The 18,647-nt window shown below is 40.0% G+C and overlaps 1 protein-coding gene across 4 annotated transcripts in view; it reads left to right on the top strand.

Annotated features, from left to right (window-relative positions):
- The window catches only part of PLEKHA7 (pleckstrin homology domain containing A7), a 918,161-nt gene that overhangs the window by 583,038 nt on the left and 316,476 nt on the right, over positions 1–18,647 (top strand). For all 4 annotated transcript variants that reach the window (XM_053720631.1, XM_053720632.1, XM_053720630.1 and 1 more), the window contains one exon: positions 11,323–11,427. In XM_053720631.1, the coding sequence (XP_053576606.1) occupies positions 11,323–11,427 (105 nt within the window). The remainder of the gene's footprint in view (positions 1–11,322; positions 11,428–18,647) is intronic.

The following is an 18,647-nucleotide window of genomic DNA, read 5'->3' as shown; positions in this document are numbered from 1 at the left end:
TACAATTTATCATTTTATATTACCATCTCAAAGTGTTCAATGTCCCTTTAAGATTAAATTAATTGTAGGGTAGTAAACAGTTTTACAAAGTTTTATTCTTATTGATTAGATTCCCCATTTCATCCGATAAAACTTTTTCAAAATGAGCTACAACTTTTTCTCAAGTTTAGATGTGAATTGTGGAATTGTGATTCTGTTTGATCTTATTTGCAATGCAAAGCACTGCGCTGTTATGGAACATTTTGTCTTAGCAAATGCCACACGGATTTAAACTTTCATGGTTGGATCTTATGCTAAATGCTTTTATAGCAGAGCAGGTTTACCTTGTAGTGATATTGATATTTATTGTGTATCAGCAGTGACCCATACTCAATAAATACAGCAATATCCACACTAAGTTTTACACTTTTACCAAGTTCCAACTTCTACACCATAGAAGTAAATATGAGATGTCAGAAAATGCAAATAATATAAATCATGTTTCATGGTTTCATAAAAATATATCAAATTGACCTATTTGTCTTTCTGTGTGTAATATTGTTAGAAACATTGTTGCTATATAGTACCCTATATATATATATCTATCTATATATATATATATATATATATATATATATATATATATATATATATATATATATATATATATATATATATATATATAATCTATCTATATGTGCACATTAAAGGGATAGCAAAGTCCAAAATAAACTTCCAAGAATCTGATAGAGCAAGTTATTAATCCACTTTTAAAATTACTTTTAAAATTACTTATTTTGAATTGTGCTTTGTTTTCTTAGTATCCTTTGTTGAAAATGAATATGTACAGTATATATCCTACACTTGTGGGAGCTAGCTGTTGGTGCCTGCACACATTTGTCTCTTGTGATTGGCTAACTAGATGTGTTCTGCCCGTAGGGCAATGCTGCTCCATCAACAAAGGATAAAGAGAAAGTTTTATAAAGTAAATTTGGAAAATTGTTAAAAATTGTATGTTGTATAAAAATATGGGGTTTCCTGTCCCTTTAAGTTTCAACAAAGGCTACCAACTGAGATGCATTTTCAATTTTATGGTGCATCAAGAAAATTTAAAGGGACTGTAAATTCAGAATTAAATTATCATGATTCAGATAGAACATGTCATTTTGAAACTTTCGATTTAATTCTTATTTTCATTTTCTATTAGTATGAAATGAATTCCATTACCAGCATTTCACAATATTCACAGACTTCTGGGAAGATGATTTTGGTTTTAAATGGAACAGCCTGGTCACCCAACAGGCTCTCACTCAGTTTCTAAAGCTATAATTGCAGGTTAAATAAAATCAATTTGTATATTAATACTATAATCTCTAGAGTTACATTGTGCTGCATTATATATTGATTGTGGTAGTCAGCCTCACAAATATAGCTATTGATTGTTTACTCTGTACCGAGCGCGTTTCTGCTATAAAACAACCAGTGCAGACTTTTAAGCAGTAAGTGGATCTTTAATATATTATACTTTGATTGCCCCTTAAATGGCACCACCTATTTTTCCCCTTTAAGTTTTGCTATAACATATTGAATTTAAAGAGACAGTAAAGTTAAAATTAAAGCTTTATGATTCAGATACAAGTAAATTGGAAAGCTGTTTTGTTCTCTTGGTATCCTTTGCATGAAGGACAACATTGCACTACTGGGAGCTAGCTAAACAAATTGGGTGAGCCAATGACCAGAGGCATGTATGTGCATCCACCAATCGGCAGTTAGCTTCCCAGTAGTGCATTGCTGTTCCTGAGCCTACCTAGGTATTCTTTTTCAGCAATGGATACCAAAGGAACAAAGCAAATTTGATCATCAAAGGCATTTGGAGAGTTGTTTAACACTAACCCCATTAAAGGAATAGTCTAATCAAAATTAAACTTTCATGATTCAGATAGAGCATGCAATTTTAAGCAAATTTCAAATTTACTCCTTTTATCAATTGTTCTTTGTTCTCTTGGTATCTTTATTTGAAAAAGTAGAAATGTAAGCATAGGAGCCGGCCCATATTTTGTTTAGCACCTGGGTAGCTCTTTCTGATTGGTGTCTAAATGGAGCCACCAATCAAGAAGCGCTTCCCAGGTGCTGAACCAAAAATGGGCCGTCTCCTAAGCTTGCATTCAAACAAAGATACCAAGAGAACAAAGAAAAATTGATAATAGGAGTAAATTAGAAAGATGTTTAAAATTGCTGCTGTATCTGAATCAGGAAAGTTTAATTTTGACTAGACTATTCCTTTAACCCTATCTACTCCCTGTACTGAGCTATGTTGCAATCTCTAGATGGTTCTCACATTTAAGCCCTACTGTAGGCTTCCAGTGAGAACCCCACACATATATAATGTAGGCTTTCAGTGAGAACCCCGCACATATATAATGTAGGCTTTCAGTAAGAACCCCACACATATATACTGTAGGCTTTCAGTGAGAGACCCCACACATATATACTGTAGGCTTTCAGTAAGAACCCCACACATATATACTGTAGGCTTTCAGTAAGAACCCCACACATATATACTGTAGGCTTTCAGTGAGAGACCCCACACATATATACTGTAGGCTTTCAGTGAGAGACCCCACACATATATACTGTAGGCTTTCAGTGAGAGACCCCACACATATATACTGTAGGCTTTCAGTGAGAACCCCACACATATATACTGTAGGCTTTCAGTAAGAACCCCACACATATATACTGTAGGCTTTCAGTGAGAACCCTACACACATATATACTGTAGGCTTTCAGTAAGAACCCCACACATATATACTGTAGGCTTTCAGTAAGAACCCCACACATATATACTGTAGGCTTTCAGTAAGAACCCCACACATATATACTGTAGGCTTTCAGTAAGAACCCCACACATATATACTGTAGGCTTTCAGTAAGAACCCCACACATATATACTGTAGGCTTTCAGTAAGAACCCCACACATATATACTGTAGGCTTTCAGTAAGAACCCCACACATATATACTGTAGGCTTTCAGTGAGAGACCCCACACATATATACTGTAGGCTTTCAGTAAGAACCCCACACATATATACTGTAGGCTTTCAGTGAGAGACCCCACACATATATACTGTAGGCTTTCAGTGAGAGACCCCACACATATATACTGTAGGCTTTCAGTAAGAACCCCACACATATATACTGTAGGCTTTCAGTAAGAACCCCACACATATATACTGTAGGCTTTCAGTGAAAACCCCACACATGAATACTGTAGGCTTTCAGTGAGAACCCCACACATATATACTGTAGGCTTTCAGTGAGAGACCCCACACATATATACTGTAGGCTTTCAGTGAGAACCCCACACATATATACTGTAGGCTTTCAGTGAGAACCCTACACACATATATACTGTAGGCTTTCAGTAAGAACCCCACACATATATACTGTAGGCTTTCAGTGAGAACCCTACACACATGTATACTGTAGGCTTTCAGTGAGAACCCCACACATATATACTGTAGGCTTTCAGTGAGAACCCTACACACATATATACTGTAGGCTTTCAGTAAGAACCCCACACATATATACTGTAGGCTTTCAGTGAGAACCCCACACATATATACTGTAGGCTTTCAGTGAGAACCCCACACATATATACTGTAGGCTTTCAGTGAGAACCCCACACATATATACTGTAGGCTTTCAGTAAGAACCCCACACATATATACTGTAGGCTTTCAGTAAGAACCCCACACATATATACTGTAGGCTTTCAGTAAGAACCCCACACATATATACTGTAGGCTTTCAGTAAGAACCCCACACATATATACTGTAGGCTTTCAGTGAGAACCCCACACACATATAATGTAGGCTTTCAGTAAGAACCCCACACATATATACTGTAGGCTTTCAGTAAGAACCCCACACATATATACTGTAGGCTTTCAGTAAGAACCCCACACATATATACTGTAGGCAAACTTTCAGTGAGAACCCCACACATATATATACTGTAGGCTTTCAGTTAGAACCCCACACATATATACTGTAGGCTTTCAGTGAGAGACCCCACACACATATATACTGTAGGCTTTCAGTGAGAACCCCACACATATATACTGTAGGCTTTCAGTGAGAACCCCACACATATATACTGTAGGCTTTCAGTAAGAACCCCACACATATATACTGTAGGCTTTCAGTAAGAACCCCACACATATATACTGTAGGCTTTCAGTGAGAGACCCCACACATATATACTGTAGGCTTTCAGTGAGAACCCCACACATATATACTGTAGGCTTTCAGTAAGAACCCCACACATATATACTGTAGGCTTTCAGTAAGAACCCCACACATATATACTGTAGGCTTTCAGTAAGAACCCCACACATATATACTGTAGGCTTTCAGTAAGAACCCCACACATATATACTGTAGGCTTTCAGTAAGAACCCCACACATATATACTGTAGGCTTTCAGTGAGAACCCCACACATATATACTGTAGGCTTTCAGTGAGAACCCCACACACATATATACTGTAGGCTTTCAGTGAGAACCCCACACATATATACTGTAGGCTTTCAGTAAGAACCACACACACATATATACTGTAGGCTTTCAGTGAGAACCCTACACACATATATACTGTAGGCTTTCAGTGAGAACCCCACACATATATATACTGTAGGCTTTCAGTAAGAACCCCACACATATATACTGTAGGCTTTCAGTAAGAACCACACACACATATATACTGTAGGCTTTCAGTGAGAACCCTACACACATATATACTGTAGGCTTTCAGTAAGAACCCCACACATATATATACTGTAGGCTTTCAGTAAGAACCCCACACATATATACTGTAGGCTTTCAGTGAGAACCCCACACATATATACTGTAGGCTTTCAGTAAGAACCCCACACATATATACTGTAGGCTTTCAGTAAGAACCCCACACATATATACTGTAGGCTTTCAGTAAGAACCCCACACACATATATACTGTAGGCTTTCAGTGAGAGACCCCACACATATATACTGTAGGCTTTCAGTGAGAGACCCCACACATATATACTGTAGGCTTTCAGTGAAAACCCCACACATATATACTGTAGGCTTTCAGTGAGAGACCCCACACATATATACTGTAGGCTTTCAGTGAAAACCCCACACATGTATACTGTAGGCTTTCAGTGAGAACCCCACACATATATACTGTAGGCTTTCAGTGAGAGACCCCACACATATATACTGTAGGCTTTCAGTGAGAACCCCACACATATATACTGTAGGCTTTCAGTGAGAACCCTACACACATATATACTGTAGGCTTTCAGTAAGAACCCCACACATATATACTGTAGGCTTTCAGTAAGAACCCCACACATATATACTGTAGGCTTTCAGTAAGAACCCCACACATATATACTGTAGGCTTTCAGTAAGAACCCCACACATATATACTGTAGGCTTTCAGTGAGAACCCCACACATATATACTGTAGGCTTTCAGTAAGAACCCCACACATATATACTGTAGGCTTTCAGTGAGAACCCCACACATATATACTGTAGGCTTTCAGTAAGAACCCCACACATATATACTGTAGGCTTTCAGTAAGAACCCTACACATATATACTGTAGGCTTTCAGTAAGAACCCCACACATATATACTGTAGGCTTTCAGTAAGAACCCTACACATATATACTGTAGGCTTTCAGTAAGAACCCTACACATATATACTGTAGGCTTTCAGTAAGAACCCCACACATATATACTGTAGGCTTTCAGTAAGAACCCTACACATATATACTGTAGGCTTTCAGTAAGAACCCTACACATATATACTGTAGGCTTTCAGTGAGAGACCCCACACATATATACTGTAGGCTTTCAGTAAGAACCCCACACATATATACTGTAGGCTTTCAGTGAGAACCCCACACATATATACTGTAGGCTTTCAGTGAGAGACCCCACACATATATACTGTAGGCTTTCAGTAAGAACCCCACACATATATACTGTAGGCTTTCAGTGAGAACCCCACACATATATACTGTAGGCTTTCAGTAAGAACCTCACACATATATACTGTAGGCTTTCAGTGAGAGACCCCACACATATATACTGTAGGCTTTCAGTGAGAGACCCCACACATATATACTGTAGGCTTTCAGTGAGAGACCCCACACATATATAATGTAGGCTTTCAGTGAGAACCCCACACATATATACTGTAGGCTTTCAGTAAGAACCCCACACATATATACTGTAGGCTTTCAGTGAGAACCCTACACACATATATACTGTAGGCTTTCAGTAAGAACCCCACACATATATACTGTAGGCTTTCAGTAAGAACCCCACACACATATATACTGTAGGCTTTCAGTAAGAACCCCACACATATATACTGTAGGCTTTCAGTGAGAACCCCACACATATATACTGTAGGCTTTCAGTGAGAACCCTACACACATATATAATGTAGGCTTTCAGTAAGAACCCCACACATATATACTGTAGGCTTTCAGTGAGAACCCTACACATATATACTGTAGGCTTTCAGTAAGAACCCCACACATATATACTGTAGGCTTTCAGTAAGAACCCCACACATATATACTGTAGGCTTTCAGTGAGAACCCTACACATATATAATGTAGGCTTTCAGTAAGAACCCCACACATATATACTGTAGGCTTTCAGTGAGAGACCCCACACATATATACTGTAGGCTTTCAGTGAGAACCCCACACATATATACTGTAGGCTTTCAGTAAGAACCCCACACATATATACTGTAGGCTTTCAGTGAGAGACCCCACACATATATACTGTAGGCTTTCAGTAAGAACCCCACACATATATACTGTAGGCTTTCAGTGAGAGACCCCACACATATATACTGTAGGCTTTCAGTAAGAACCCCACACATATATACTGTAGGCTTTCAGTGAGAGACCCCACACATATATACTGTAGGCTTTCAGTGAGAACCCCACACATATATACTGTAGGCTTTCAGTGAGAGACCCCACACATATATACTGTAGGCTTTCAGTGAGAACCCCACACATATATACTGTAGGCTTTCAGTAAGAACCCCACACATATATACTGTAGGCTTTCAGTGAGAGACCCCACACATATATACTGTAGGCTTTCAGTAAGAACTCCACACATATATACTGTAGGCTTTCAGTGAGAGACCCCACACATATATACTGTAGGCTTTCAGTGAGAACCCCACACATATATACTGTAGGCTTTCAGTGAGAGACCCCACACATATATACTGTAGGCTTTCAGTGAGAACCACACACACATATATACTGTAGGCTTTCGGTGAGAACCCCACACATATATACTGTAGGCTTTCAGTGAGAACCCCACACATATATACTGTAGGCTTTCAGTGAGAGACCCCACACATATATACTGTAGGCTTTCAGTGAGAACCCCACACATATATACTGTAGGCTTTCAGTAAGAACCCCACACATATATACTGTAGGCTTTCAGTAAGAACCCCACACATATATACTGTAGGCTTTCAGTGAGAACCCCACACATATATACTGTAGGCTTTCAGTAAGAACCCCACACATATATACTGTAGGCTTTCAGTGAGAACCCCACACATATATACTGTAGGCTTTCAGTAAGAACCCCACACATATATACTGTAGGCTTTCAGTGAGAACCCCACACATATATACTGTAGGCTTTCAGTGAGAGACCCCACACATATATACTGTAGGCTTTCAGTGAGAACCCTACACACATATATACTGTAGGCTTTCAGTGAGAACCCCACACATATATACTGTAGGCTTTCAGTGAGAACCCCACACATATATACTGTAGGCTTTCAGTGAGAACCCCACACATATATACTGTAGGCTTTCAGTAAGAACCCCACACATATATACTGTAGGCTTTCAGTAAGAACCCCACACATATATACTGTAGGCTTTCAGTGAGAGACCCCACACATATATACTGTAGGCTTTCAGTAAGAACCCCACACATATATACTGTAGGCTTTCAGTGAGAGACCCCACATATATATACTGTAGGCTTTCAGTGAGAACCCTACACACATATACTGTATATATTAGGAGATCCAGCAGAGGGTCTTTATTTTAAAGAGGGGCCTATGGGCTTCAAAACAAGGGTTTTTAGCGTCAGTTGGCCCTGCTGATGGCCTATTATAAGTATGTAATGTTTGTTTAAAAGTTTTTATTTTATTTATTTTTTATCAAATTGTGCTTACATTGTAAACCTGTATACCCCCCAATATGCAAACAGTGTGAAGGACCAGGCAGTTGCATTTTAAATGGAGGGTCCTGGGAGTTTCTTCATCTGAACTGATGTTGAGTGGTTTGAATGCTCCTGCACACATCATGTTGGGTGATTACTGATGGGATCTAGGACATAACAGATTTGTTCATAATATAGGATCTTGCCAAAGAATGTAGGGGCCAGCTTTTTTTTTTCTCTGGAAGGTGGAGGGGACGTGTAAGTTTAAAGGGCCGGTAAAGTCAAAGTCAGGCTTGAATAGAGCCTATAATTTTAAACGCCTTTTCAGTTTTTTCTGTTATCAATTTTTCCTATTTCTCTTAGAGTCACACTTTAACAAACGATACTAAGTGAGCTCAGGAGCGTGCACGTGTCTTTAGAGCTTGCAACAAAGTCTATAGGAACGTTATACATAGTTGCAAACAGTGCTGCAAAAGACTGCTAAAGACACATGCACACTGCTAAACTCCTCTTAGACTACCTAGATTTACTTTTCACCCAAGATAAAGGAAATGAGATAATAGTAAATAATAAATAATAATATATTATATGCTCTAGCTGCATAATGAAGTGCTATATAAATGATTCTGAATTTGACATTTTGAACATCAGCTCAATAGTGTGTCCTATGGTTGTCACCACTACAGGAGCAGCCTTTTTTTCAAGACTTTGGGAGCATATCAGTCTAGAGTAGACCCACCTAAAAAGTCTTACCCCAAAATGGCAGGACATCCTCCTCTCAAATGAGAAATGGCAGCCCCATTCGGCCTTGTTTGGGTTTGTTCTGAGACTAGTTTCTGCCCAGTTAGGCCTCTAGACCAAAAACACTATTGACTTTACTTTTTAACTTTGTACTTTATTAAAGGGGGAAAAAAGCATGCAATTACAAGGCCTTGTGAAGTAAAACTATAAAGTAACATACAAATTGTAGAAGTTTCATGAGTAGGCTAACATTGTGTTTGCTGCAACTGTTTTTCAATGACCACTATTTGCATTATTTGGAGGGGCCATCTGGACTTGTTATTTGTGTAGATAAAGCTAATCAAGGTCGTTTGCAGCAGGGTTATGCTTGGGAAGTCTGCAGTGGGCACTTCCAGCGTGTAGTTAATTTATAGGAAAAGGATAAAGACTAAGAGATATTAAACAATAAATACATTCTAGGCATAACAATGTATCGGTGCCTAATTGTTCTCAGCAGGACAGAGAGACAATGGGAAAACTTCAAAAAGGCAATGTCCATTACTTTATAGAATTTAGAAAAACAACAGTTTTAACAGTTAAAGGTATAGAAATTTCAAAATTGAAATGAGCATGGCTGCATTTCAGTTTTAAGTAGAACACTATACAAAAATGCTTCTATTAAAAAGTATTATTGTTTTTCAGTGGCATACTCACATATGCTGTAAAGGCCAGTACACCAGACCTTCCCAGAGAGTCAGCAGGGACTTAAATGCCACAAATGAAGTCTTCACAGGCACAATACACACTGCTGCCAGCACTCAAATACTCATGCACAGGCCCTCACAGCATATGTGCGTATGCCACTTAAAACCAGTAATAACTAAGTAATGGAAGTATAGTGCAAAAACGCTTCTATTTAAACTCAAAATGCACCCAAACTACATTTCAATTTTGTCCTTTCTATTCTTTTAAAATACCGGAAAATAAATAATGAAAGTATATTGTATTTTGTTTTAGCTGCACACAAATATGTTATTACAATCTCATACTATTTAATATCCCTTTAAAATGTATTTTAGATTATTAAACCATTTCTATTGCTTCTGTTGATTGCACATTATTATCTGGTTTAACTCTTTATGGGACTGAGATCTCTTGAAGTAACGCTGCTGTCATCCAGTGGGACATTTTATTTTTCTGTGATGCTGGGGAATTGTAATTAAGACACCTTGTAATTAACAAACCTATCTTTTTCCATTCAGGACCTAGAGATGTTCTAGTTTTTATTTATTTATTTTTACTGTAAAACAAATTATAATTTAAAAAATAAAATGCTCTATGTGTTTAACCCCTGTAAATAAGTTAAACAGTTAATATTGTGCTCTCAGGGGCAGTACATTAAAAAAAGCCTGTGAGCCAATCAGGAGCTTTGTGTATTTGCTTTTGGGTGTGCAATTTTAACGGGCCATTATAGTGTTAAAATGATATGCTCTTATCTGTTGGAGTGCGTCATTTTAACATTAGCAACACTCTAACGTGTTTACCCCCCATAGTTAGTCACGCACCGCTGGTCCTGAGAGGAAACTGGCACTAATACAATCGGCAGCGTTAGTTGCACAGCTTATACAACTAGCGTCGCTGATTGGATCAGCTGCAGTTTCTGCTCGGGACCAGCAGTGCTCTGCAGTTCCTGAGCACCACTATATGCATGTGGTTAATAAAGGGCAAGTTATACCAAAATTGAACTTTCATGTTTTAGATAGAACGTGCAATTTTCAACAACATTCCAAGGTAGGCTTAGGAGCGTCTATGTATCTTTAGAGCTCTGTCTCAGCACTGTTTGCTACAATGTTGGCAGAAATGTTATACATTGTTGCAAACACTGCTGCTTTAGAATTCTAAAGATACGTGGATTCTCCAAAGTCCACCTAGATTTACTCCTCAACAATCCTATCCTATCAATCCAAAACAATCCTATCAAGAGAAGAAAGTAAATGTGATGCTAGAAATAAATTGGACGTTTTTTCTAATTGCATTCTCTGCCAAAAGCACCACATATTTATTGGTCTGTGCAAAGCACTTTTTTTGTAATAACCATCTGGTGCTTATTATAAATATAGAAATCCTTATCTAGCTTACTTTTGCTTCACATTTTGAAGCTCTGTTCATTTCCTTTTTGTGTAACAGTAATGCAATAAGGAACATAAATGTGTGTGCACAGTGCTGTATATGTGTATTTTATACGTATTATTTGTCTCTATATTCTGAACAATCCATGCAAAGCCCTATAAAAATGATCTTTCAGACATCATGCTGTTATCTTTCTGATTTGTTTCAGGCGGCAAAGCTGGGCAATAAAGTATATAGCTTTGGCAAAAGAGACCAATCTATCAAGAGAAATCCGAATATCCCCGTTGTGGTACGAGGCTGGCTTTATAAACAGGTCTGTTTTGTTGCCTTTATAGCTGTCAAGTTTCATTGAAATTCATTAGTTTATATTCATAGTAATAGTGTTTTAACGTTGATATAAAGATGTTCTCTTTTGTAATACTGACATTTAACACATAATTTAATATTTTATTTCTACGTTTTATTTTAATTAAAAAATTTGTTTTCAAAATAATCAACCTTGAAAGCATATTGGTTGCCTTTAGTTATAACTTAAAGTGATGGTAAACTTTCCCCTTTGCATAAAGTGATCCAGAATGTTAGCGATATTTTAAATAGCGTTGTATTCATTAGTTGTAATGAAGATGCACTGTAACTTACTTTTTAATGTAGCGCTGACATTTAAATACCCCACGTTCTGGCCGCCGACTTCAAAAACATTTTTCTTTTGGTGAGCTAATGGTTTAAACTGTTCTCCAATTGGTCCTCTAGCTAAAAAAATAAATATGTGAACGCCGTATGGCTATAGCGCCAATTGGAGAACAGTTCAAACAATTAGCTCAAAAAAAATACTTTTGAAGACAGTGGATGGAGTGCAGGCTATTGGAATTTCAGCTCTTTATTAAAAAAGTAAGTTATAGCGCATCTTCATTACATCTGATGATTTATACTCCATCTAAAATATCACTAACATTCTGCATCTGTTTATACAAAGGAGTATTTTACCATGACTTTAAATTGATTGGTTGCTTTGAATGCTGTGATGTCATCTATTGATGTGTTCGCAAGGTCAGACGGAATTAATTAAACAAGGGTGGGTATAACTCAGTCTTTAATCAAAAACATTAGAACCAAGTGTTTTCATATTACTCTGTTGTCATTTGCAAAAGACCACAACTGGAATGCAATACATTTTTAGAATAAAAAGTCACTTAAGTTAGTTTGAATATATTATTTGGTTTTATTTAGACATTGTTCATCAATTCTTTTATCTCTCTGCTGCCTATGTGTAGGGTGTATCAATACTACCTATATGTAGGGTGTATCGACGCTGCCTGAATGTAGGGTGTATCAATGCTGCCTATATGTAGGGTGTATCGACGCTGCCTATATGTAGGGTGTATCAATGCTGCCTAATGCTGCCTATATGTAGGGTGTATCAATGCTGCCTATCTGTAGGGTGTATCGACGCTGCCTATATGTAGGGTGTATCAATGCTGCCTATATGTAGGGTGTATCGATGCTGCCTATTTGTAGGGTGTATCGATGCTGCCTATTTGTAGGGTGTATCGATGCTGCCTATTTGTAGGGTGTATCGATGCTGCCTATATGTAGGGTGTATCGATGCTGCCTATTTGTAGGGTGCATCGATGCTGCCTATTTGTAGGGTGCATCGATGCTGCCTATTTGTAGGGTGTATCAATGCTGCCTATATGTAGGGTGTATCGATGCTGCCTATATGTAGGGTGTATCAATGCTGCCTATATGTAGGGTGTATCGATGCTGCCTATATGTAGGGTGTATCGATGCTGCCTATTTGTAGGGTGTATCGATGCTGCCTATATGTAGGGTGTATCGATGCTGCCTATGTGTAGGGTGTATCGATGCTGCCTATTTGTAGGGTGCATCGATGCTGCCTATTTGTAGGGTGCATCGATGCTGCCTGTTTGTAGGGTGCATCAATGCTGCCTGTTTGTAGGGTGTATCAATGCTGCCTATATGTAGGGTGTATCAATGCTGCCTATATGTAGGGTGTATCAATGCTGCCTATATGTAGGGTGTATCAATGCTGCCTATATGTAGGGTGTATCAATGCTGCCTATATGTAGGGTGTATCAATGCTGCCTATATGTAGGGTGTATCAATGCTGCCTATATGTAGGGTGTATCAATGCTGCCTATATGTAGGGTGTATCAATGCTGCCTATATGTAGGGTGTATCAATGCTGCCTATATGTAGGGTGTATCAATGCTGCCTATATGTAGGGTGTATCGATGCTGCCTATATGTAGGGTGTATCGATGCTGCCTATATGTAGGGTGTATCAATGCTGCCTATATGTAGGGTGTATCAATGCTGCCTATATGTAGGGTGTATCAATGCTGCCTATATGTAGGGTGTATCAATGCTGCCTATATGTAGGGTGTATCAATGCTGCCTATATGTAGGGTGTATCAATGCTGCCTATATGTAGGGTGTATCAATGCTGCCTATATGTAGGGTGTATCAATGCTGCCTATATGTAGGGTGTATCAATGCTGCCTATATGTAGGGTGTATCAATGCTGCCTATATGTAGGGTGTATCAATGCTGCCTATATGTAGGGTGTATCAATGCTGCCTATATGTAGGGTGTATCGAGAGTGATCAATTCTGTCACAAAGTACTTTATGTATTTTTCATTTTATTAAAATCTTGCAAATAAATAGGACATTTTAAGCTGTATTGAGTTCTACATTTTAAAGCTCAAAAAATAGCTACTAGTATAATTATATTTCTCCAACATAGGTGTGTCCGGTCCACGGCGTCATCCTTACTTGTGGGATATTCTCTTCCCCAACAGGAAATGGCAAAGAGCCCAGCAAAGCTGGTCACATGATCCCTCCTAGGCTCCGCCTACCCCAGTCATTCTCTTTGCCGTTGTACAGGCAACATCTCCACGGAGATGGCTTAGAGTTTTTTAGTGTTTAACTGTAGTTTTTATTATTCAATCAAGAGTTTGTTATTTTGAAATAGTGCTGGTATGTACTATTTACTCAGAAACAGAAAAGAGATGAAGATTTCTGTTTGTATGAGGAAAATGATTTTAGCAACCGTCACTAAAATCCATGGCTGTTCCACACAGGACTGTTGAGAGCAATTAACTTCAGTTGGGGGAACAGTGAGCAGTCTCTTGCTGCTTGAGGTATGACACATTCTAACAAGACGATGTAATGCTGGAAGCTGTCATTTTCCCTCTGGGATCCGGTAAGCCATGTTTATTACGATTGTAAATAAGGGCTTCAAAAAGGGCTTATTAAGACTGTAGATTTTTTTTGGGCTAAATCGATTGATTATTAACACATATTTAGCCTTGAGGAATCATTTTATCTGGGTATTTTGATATAATAATATCGGCAGGCACTGTTTTAGACACCTTATTCTTTAGGGGCTTTCCCAAAGCATAGGCAGAGCCTCATTTTCGCGCCGGTGTTGCGCACTTGTTTTTGAGAGGCATGGCATGCAGTCGCATGTGAGAGGAGCTCTGATACTTAGAAAAGACTTTCTGAAGGCGTCATTTGGTATCGTATTCCCCTTGGGGCTTGGTTGGGTCTCAGCAAAGCAGATACCAGGGACTGTAAAGGGGTTAAAGTTCAAAACGGCTCCGGTTCCGTTATTTTAAGGGTTAAAGCTTCCAAATTTGGTGTGCAATACTTTTAAGGCTTTAAACACTGTGGTGAAAATTTGGTGAATTTTGAACAATTCCTTCATGTTTTTTCGCATTTGCAGTAATAAAGTGTGTTCAGTTTAAAATTTAAAGTGACAGTAACGGTTTTATTTTAAAACGTTTTTTGTACTTGTTATCAAGTTTATGCCTGTTTAACATGTCTGAACTACCAGATAGACTGTGTTCTGAATGTGGGGAAGCCAGAATTCCTATTCATTTAAATAAATGTGATTTATGTGACAATGACAATGATGCCCAAGATGATTCCTCAAGTGAGGGGAGTAAGCATGGTACTGCATCATTCCCTCCTTCGTCTACACGAGTCTTGCCCACTCAGGAGGCCCCTAGTACATCTAGCGCGCCAATACTCCTTACTATGCAACAATTAACGGCTGTAATGGATAATTCTGTCAAAAACATTTTAGCCAAAATGAACACTTATCAGCGTAAGCGCGACTGCTCTGTTTTAGATACTGAAGAGCATGACGACGCTGATATTAATATTTCTGAAGGGCCCCTAACTCAGTCTGATGGGGCCAGGGAGGTTTTGTCTGAGGGAGAAATTACTGATTCAGGGAACATTTCTCAACAAGCTGAACCTGATGTGATTGCATTTAAATTTAAGTTGGAACATCTCCGCATTCTGCTTAAGGAGGTATTATCCACTCTGGATGATTGTGACAAGTTGGTCATCCCAGAGAAACTATGTAAAATGGACAAGTTCCTAGAGGTGCCGGGGCTCCCAGAAGCTTTTCCTATACCCAAGCGGGTGGCGGACATTGTTAATAAAGAATGGGAAAGGCCCGGTATTCCTTTCGTCCCTCCCCCCATATTTAAAAAATTGTTTCCTATGGTCGACCCCAGAAAGGACTTATGGCAGACAGTCCCCAAGGTCGAGGGAGCGGTTTCCACTTTAAACAAACGCACCACTATACCCATAGAGGATAGTTGTGCTTTTAAAGATCCTATGGATAAAAAATTAGAAGGTTTGCTTAAAAAGATGTTTGTTCAGCAGGGTTACCTTCTACAACCAATTTCATGCATTGTCCCTGTCGCTACAGCCGCATGTTTCTGGTTCGATGAGCTGATAAAGGCGGTCGACAGTGATTCCCCTCTTTATGAGGAGATTATGGACAGAATCAATGCTCTCAAATTGGCTAATTCTTTCACCCTAGACGCCACTTTGCAATTGGCTAGGTTAGCGGCTAAGAATTCTGGGTTTGCTATTGTGGCGCGCAGAGCGCTTTGGTTGAAATCTTGGTCGGCTGATGCGTCTTCCAAGAACAAGCTACTTAACATTCCTTTCAAGGGGAAAACGCTGTTTGGCCCTGACTTGAAAGAGATTATCTCGGATATCACTGGGGGTAAGGGCCACGCCCTTCCTCAGGATCGGCCTTTCAAGGCAAAAAATAAACCTAATTTTCGTCCCTTTCGTAGAAACGGACCAGCCCAAAGTACTACGTCCTCTAAGCAAGAGGGTAATACTTCTCAAGCCAAGCCAGCTTGGAGACCAATGCAAGGCTGGAACAAGGGAAAGCAGGCCAAGAAACCTGCCACTGCTACCAAGACAGCATGAAATGTTGGCCCCCGATCCGGGACCGGATCTGGTGGGGGGCAGACTCTCTCTCTTCGCTCAGGCTTGGGCAAGAGATGTTCTGGATCCTTGGGCGCTAGAAATAGTCTCCCAAGGTTATCTTCTGGAATTCAAGGGACTTCCCCCAAGGGGGAGGTTCCACAGGTCTCAGTTGTCATCAGACCACATAAAAAGACAGGCATTCTTACATTGTGTAGAAGACCTGTTAAAAATGGGAGTGATTCATCCCGTTCCATTAAGAGAACAAGGGATGGGGTTCTACTCCAATCTGTTTATAGTTCCCAAAAAAGAGGGAACGTTCAGACCAATCTTAGATCTCAAGATCTTAAACAAGTTTCTCAAGGTTCCATCGTTCAAGATGGAAACCATTCGAACTATTCTTCCTTCCATCCAGGAAGGTCAATTCATGACCACGGTGGATTTAAAGGATGCGTATCTACATATTCCTATCCACAAGGAACATCATCGGTTCCTGAGGTTCGCATTCCTGGACAAACATTACCAGTTCGTGGCGCTTCCTTTCGGATTAGCCACTGCTCCAAGGATTTTCACAAAGGTACTAGGGTCCCTTCTAGCTGTGCTAAGACCAAGGGGCATTGCTGTAGTACCTTACTTGGACGACATTCTGATTCAGGCGTCGTCCCTTCCTCAAGCAAAGGCTCACACGGACATTGTCCTGGCCTTTCTCAGATCTCACGGATGGAAAGTGAACGTGGAAAAGAGTTCTCTATCTCCGTCAACAAGGGTTCCCTTCTTGGGAACAATAATAGACTCCTTAGAAATGAGGATTTTTCTGACAGAGGCCAGAAAAACAAAACTTCTAGACTCTTGTCGGATACTTCATTCCGTTCCTCTTCCTTCCATAGCTCAGTGCATGGAAGTGATCGGGTTGATGGTAGCGGCAATGGACATTGTTCCTTTTGCACGCATTCATCTAAGACCATTACAACTGTGCATGCTCAGTCAGTGGAATGGGGACTATACAGACTTGTCTCCGAAGATACAAGTAAATCAGAGGACCAGAGACTCACTCCGTTGGTGGCTGTCCCTGGACAACCTGTCACGAGGGATGACATTCCGCAGACCAGAGTGGGTCATTGTCACGACCGACGCCAGTCTGATGGGCTGGGGCGCGGTCTGGGGATCCCTGAAAGCTCAGGGTCTTTGGTCTCGGGAAGAATCTCTTCTACCGATAAATATTCTGGAACTGAGAGCGATATTCAATGCTCTCAAGGCTTGGCCTCAGCTAGCGAGGGCCAAGTTCATACGGTTTCAATCAGACAACATGACAACTGTTGCGTACATCAACCATCAGGGGGGAACAAGGAGTTCCCTGGCGATGGAAGAAGTGACCAAAATCATTCTATGGGCGGAGTCTCACTCCTGCCACCTGTCTGCTATCCACATCCCAGGAGTGGAAAATTGGGAAGCGGATTTTCTGAGTCGTCAGACATTGCATCCGGGGGAGTGGGAACTCCATCCGGAAATCTTTGCCCAAGTCACTCAGCTGTGGGGCATTCCAGACATGGATCTGATGGCCTCTCGTCAGAACTTCAAAGTTCCCTGCTACGGGTCCAGATCCAGGGATCCCAAGGCGGCTCTAGTGGATGCACTAGTAGCACCTTGGACCTTCAAACTAGCTTATGTGTTCCCGCCGTTTCCTCTCATCCCCAGGCTGGTAGCCAGGATCAATCAGGAGAGGGCGTCGGTGATCTTGATAGCTCCTGCGTGGCCACGCAGGACTTGGTACGCAGATCTGGTGAATATGTCATCGGCTCCTCCTTGGAAGCTACCTTTGAGACGAGACCTTCTTGTTCAGGGTCCGTTCGAACATCCGAATCTGGTTTCACTCCAGCTGACTGCTTGGAGATTGAACGCTTGATCTTATTGAAGCGAGGATTCTCAGATTCTGTTATCGATACTCTTGTTCAGGCCAGAAAGCCTGTAACTAGAAAGATTTACCACAAAATTTGGAAAAATATATCTGTTGGTGTGAATCTAAAGGATTCCCTTGGGACAAGGTTAAGATTCCTAGGATTCTATCCTTCCTTCAAGAAGGATTGGAAAAAGGATTATCTGCAAGTTCCCTGAAGGGACAGATTTCTGCCTTGTCTGTGTTACTTCACAAAAGGCTGGCCGCTGTGCCAGATGTTCAAGCCTTTGTTCAGGCTCTGGTTAGAATCAAGCCTGTTTACAAACCTTTGACTCCTCCTTGGAGTCTCAATTTAGTTCTTTCAGTTCTTCAGGGGGTTCCGT

This window comes from Bombina bombina, chromosome 7 (genome assembly GCF_027579735.1).
Source record: "Bombina bombina isolate aBomBom1 chromosome 7, aBomBom1.pri, whole genome shotgun sequence".
NCBI lineage: Eukaryota > Metazoa > Chordata > Amphibia > Anura > Bombinatoridae > Bombina > Bombina bombina.
This window is presented reverse-complemented; position numbering and strand designations above follow the sequence as displayed.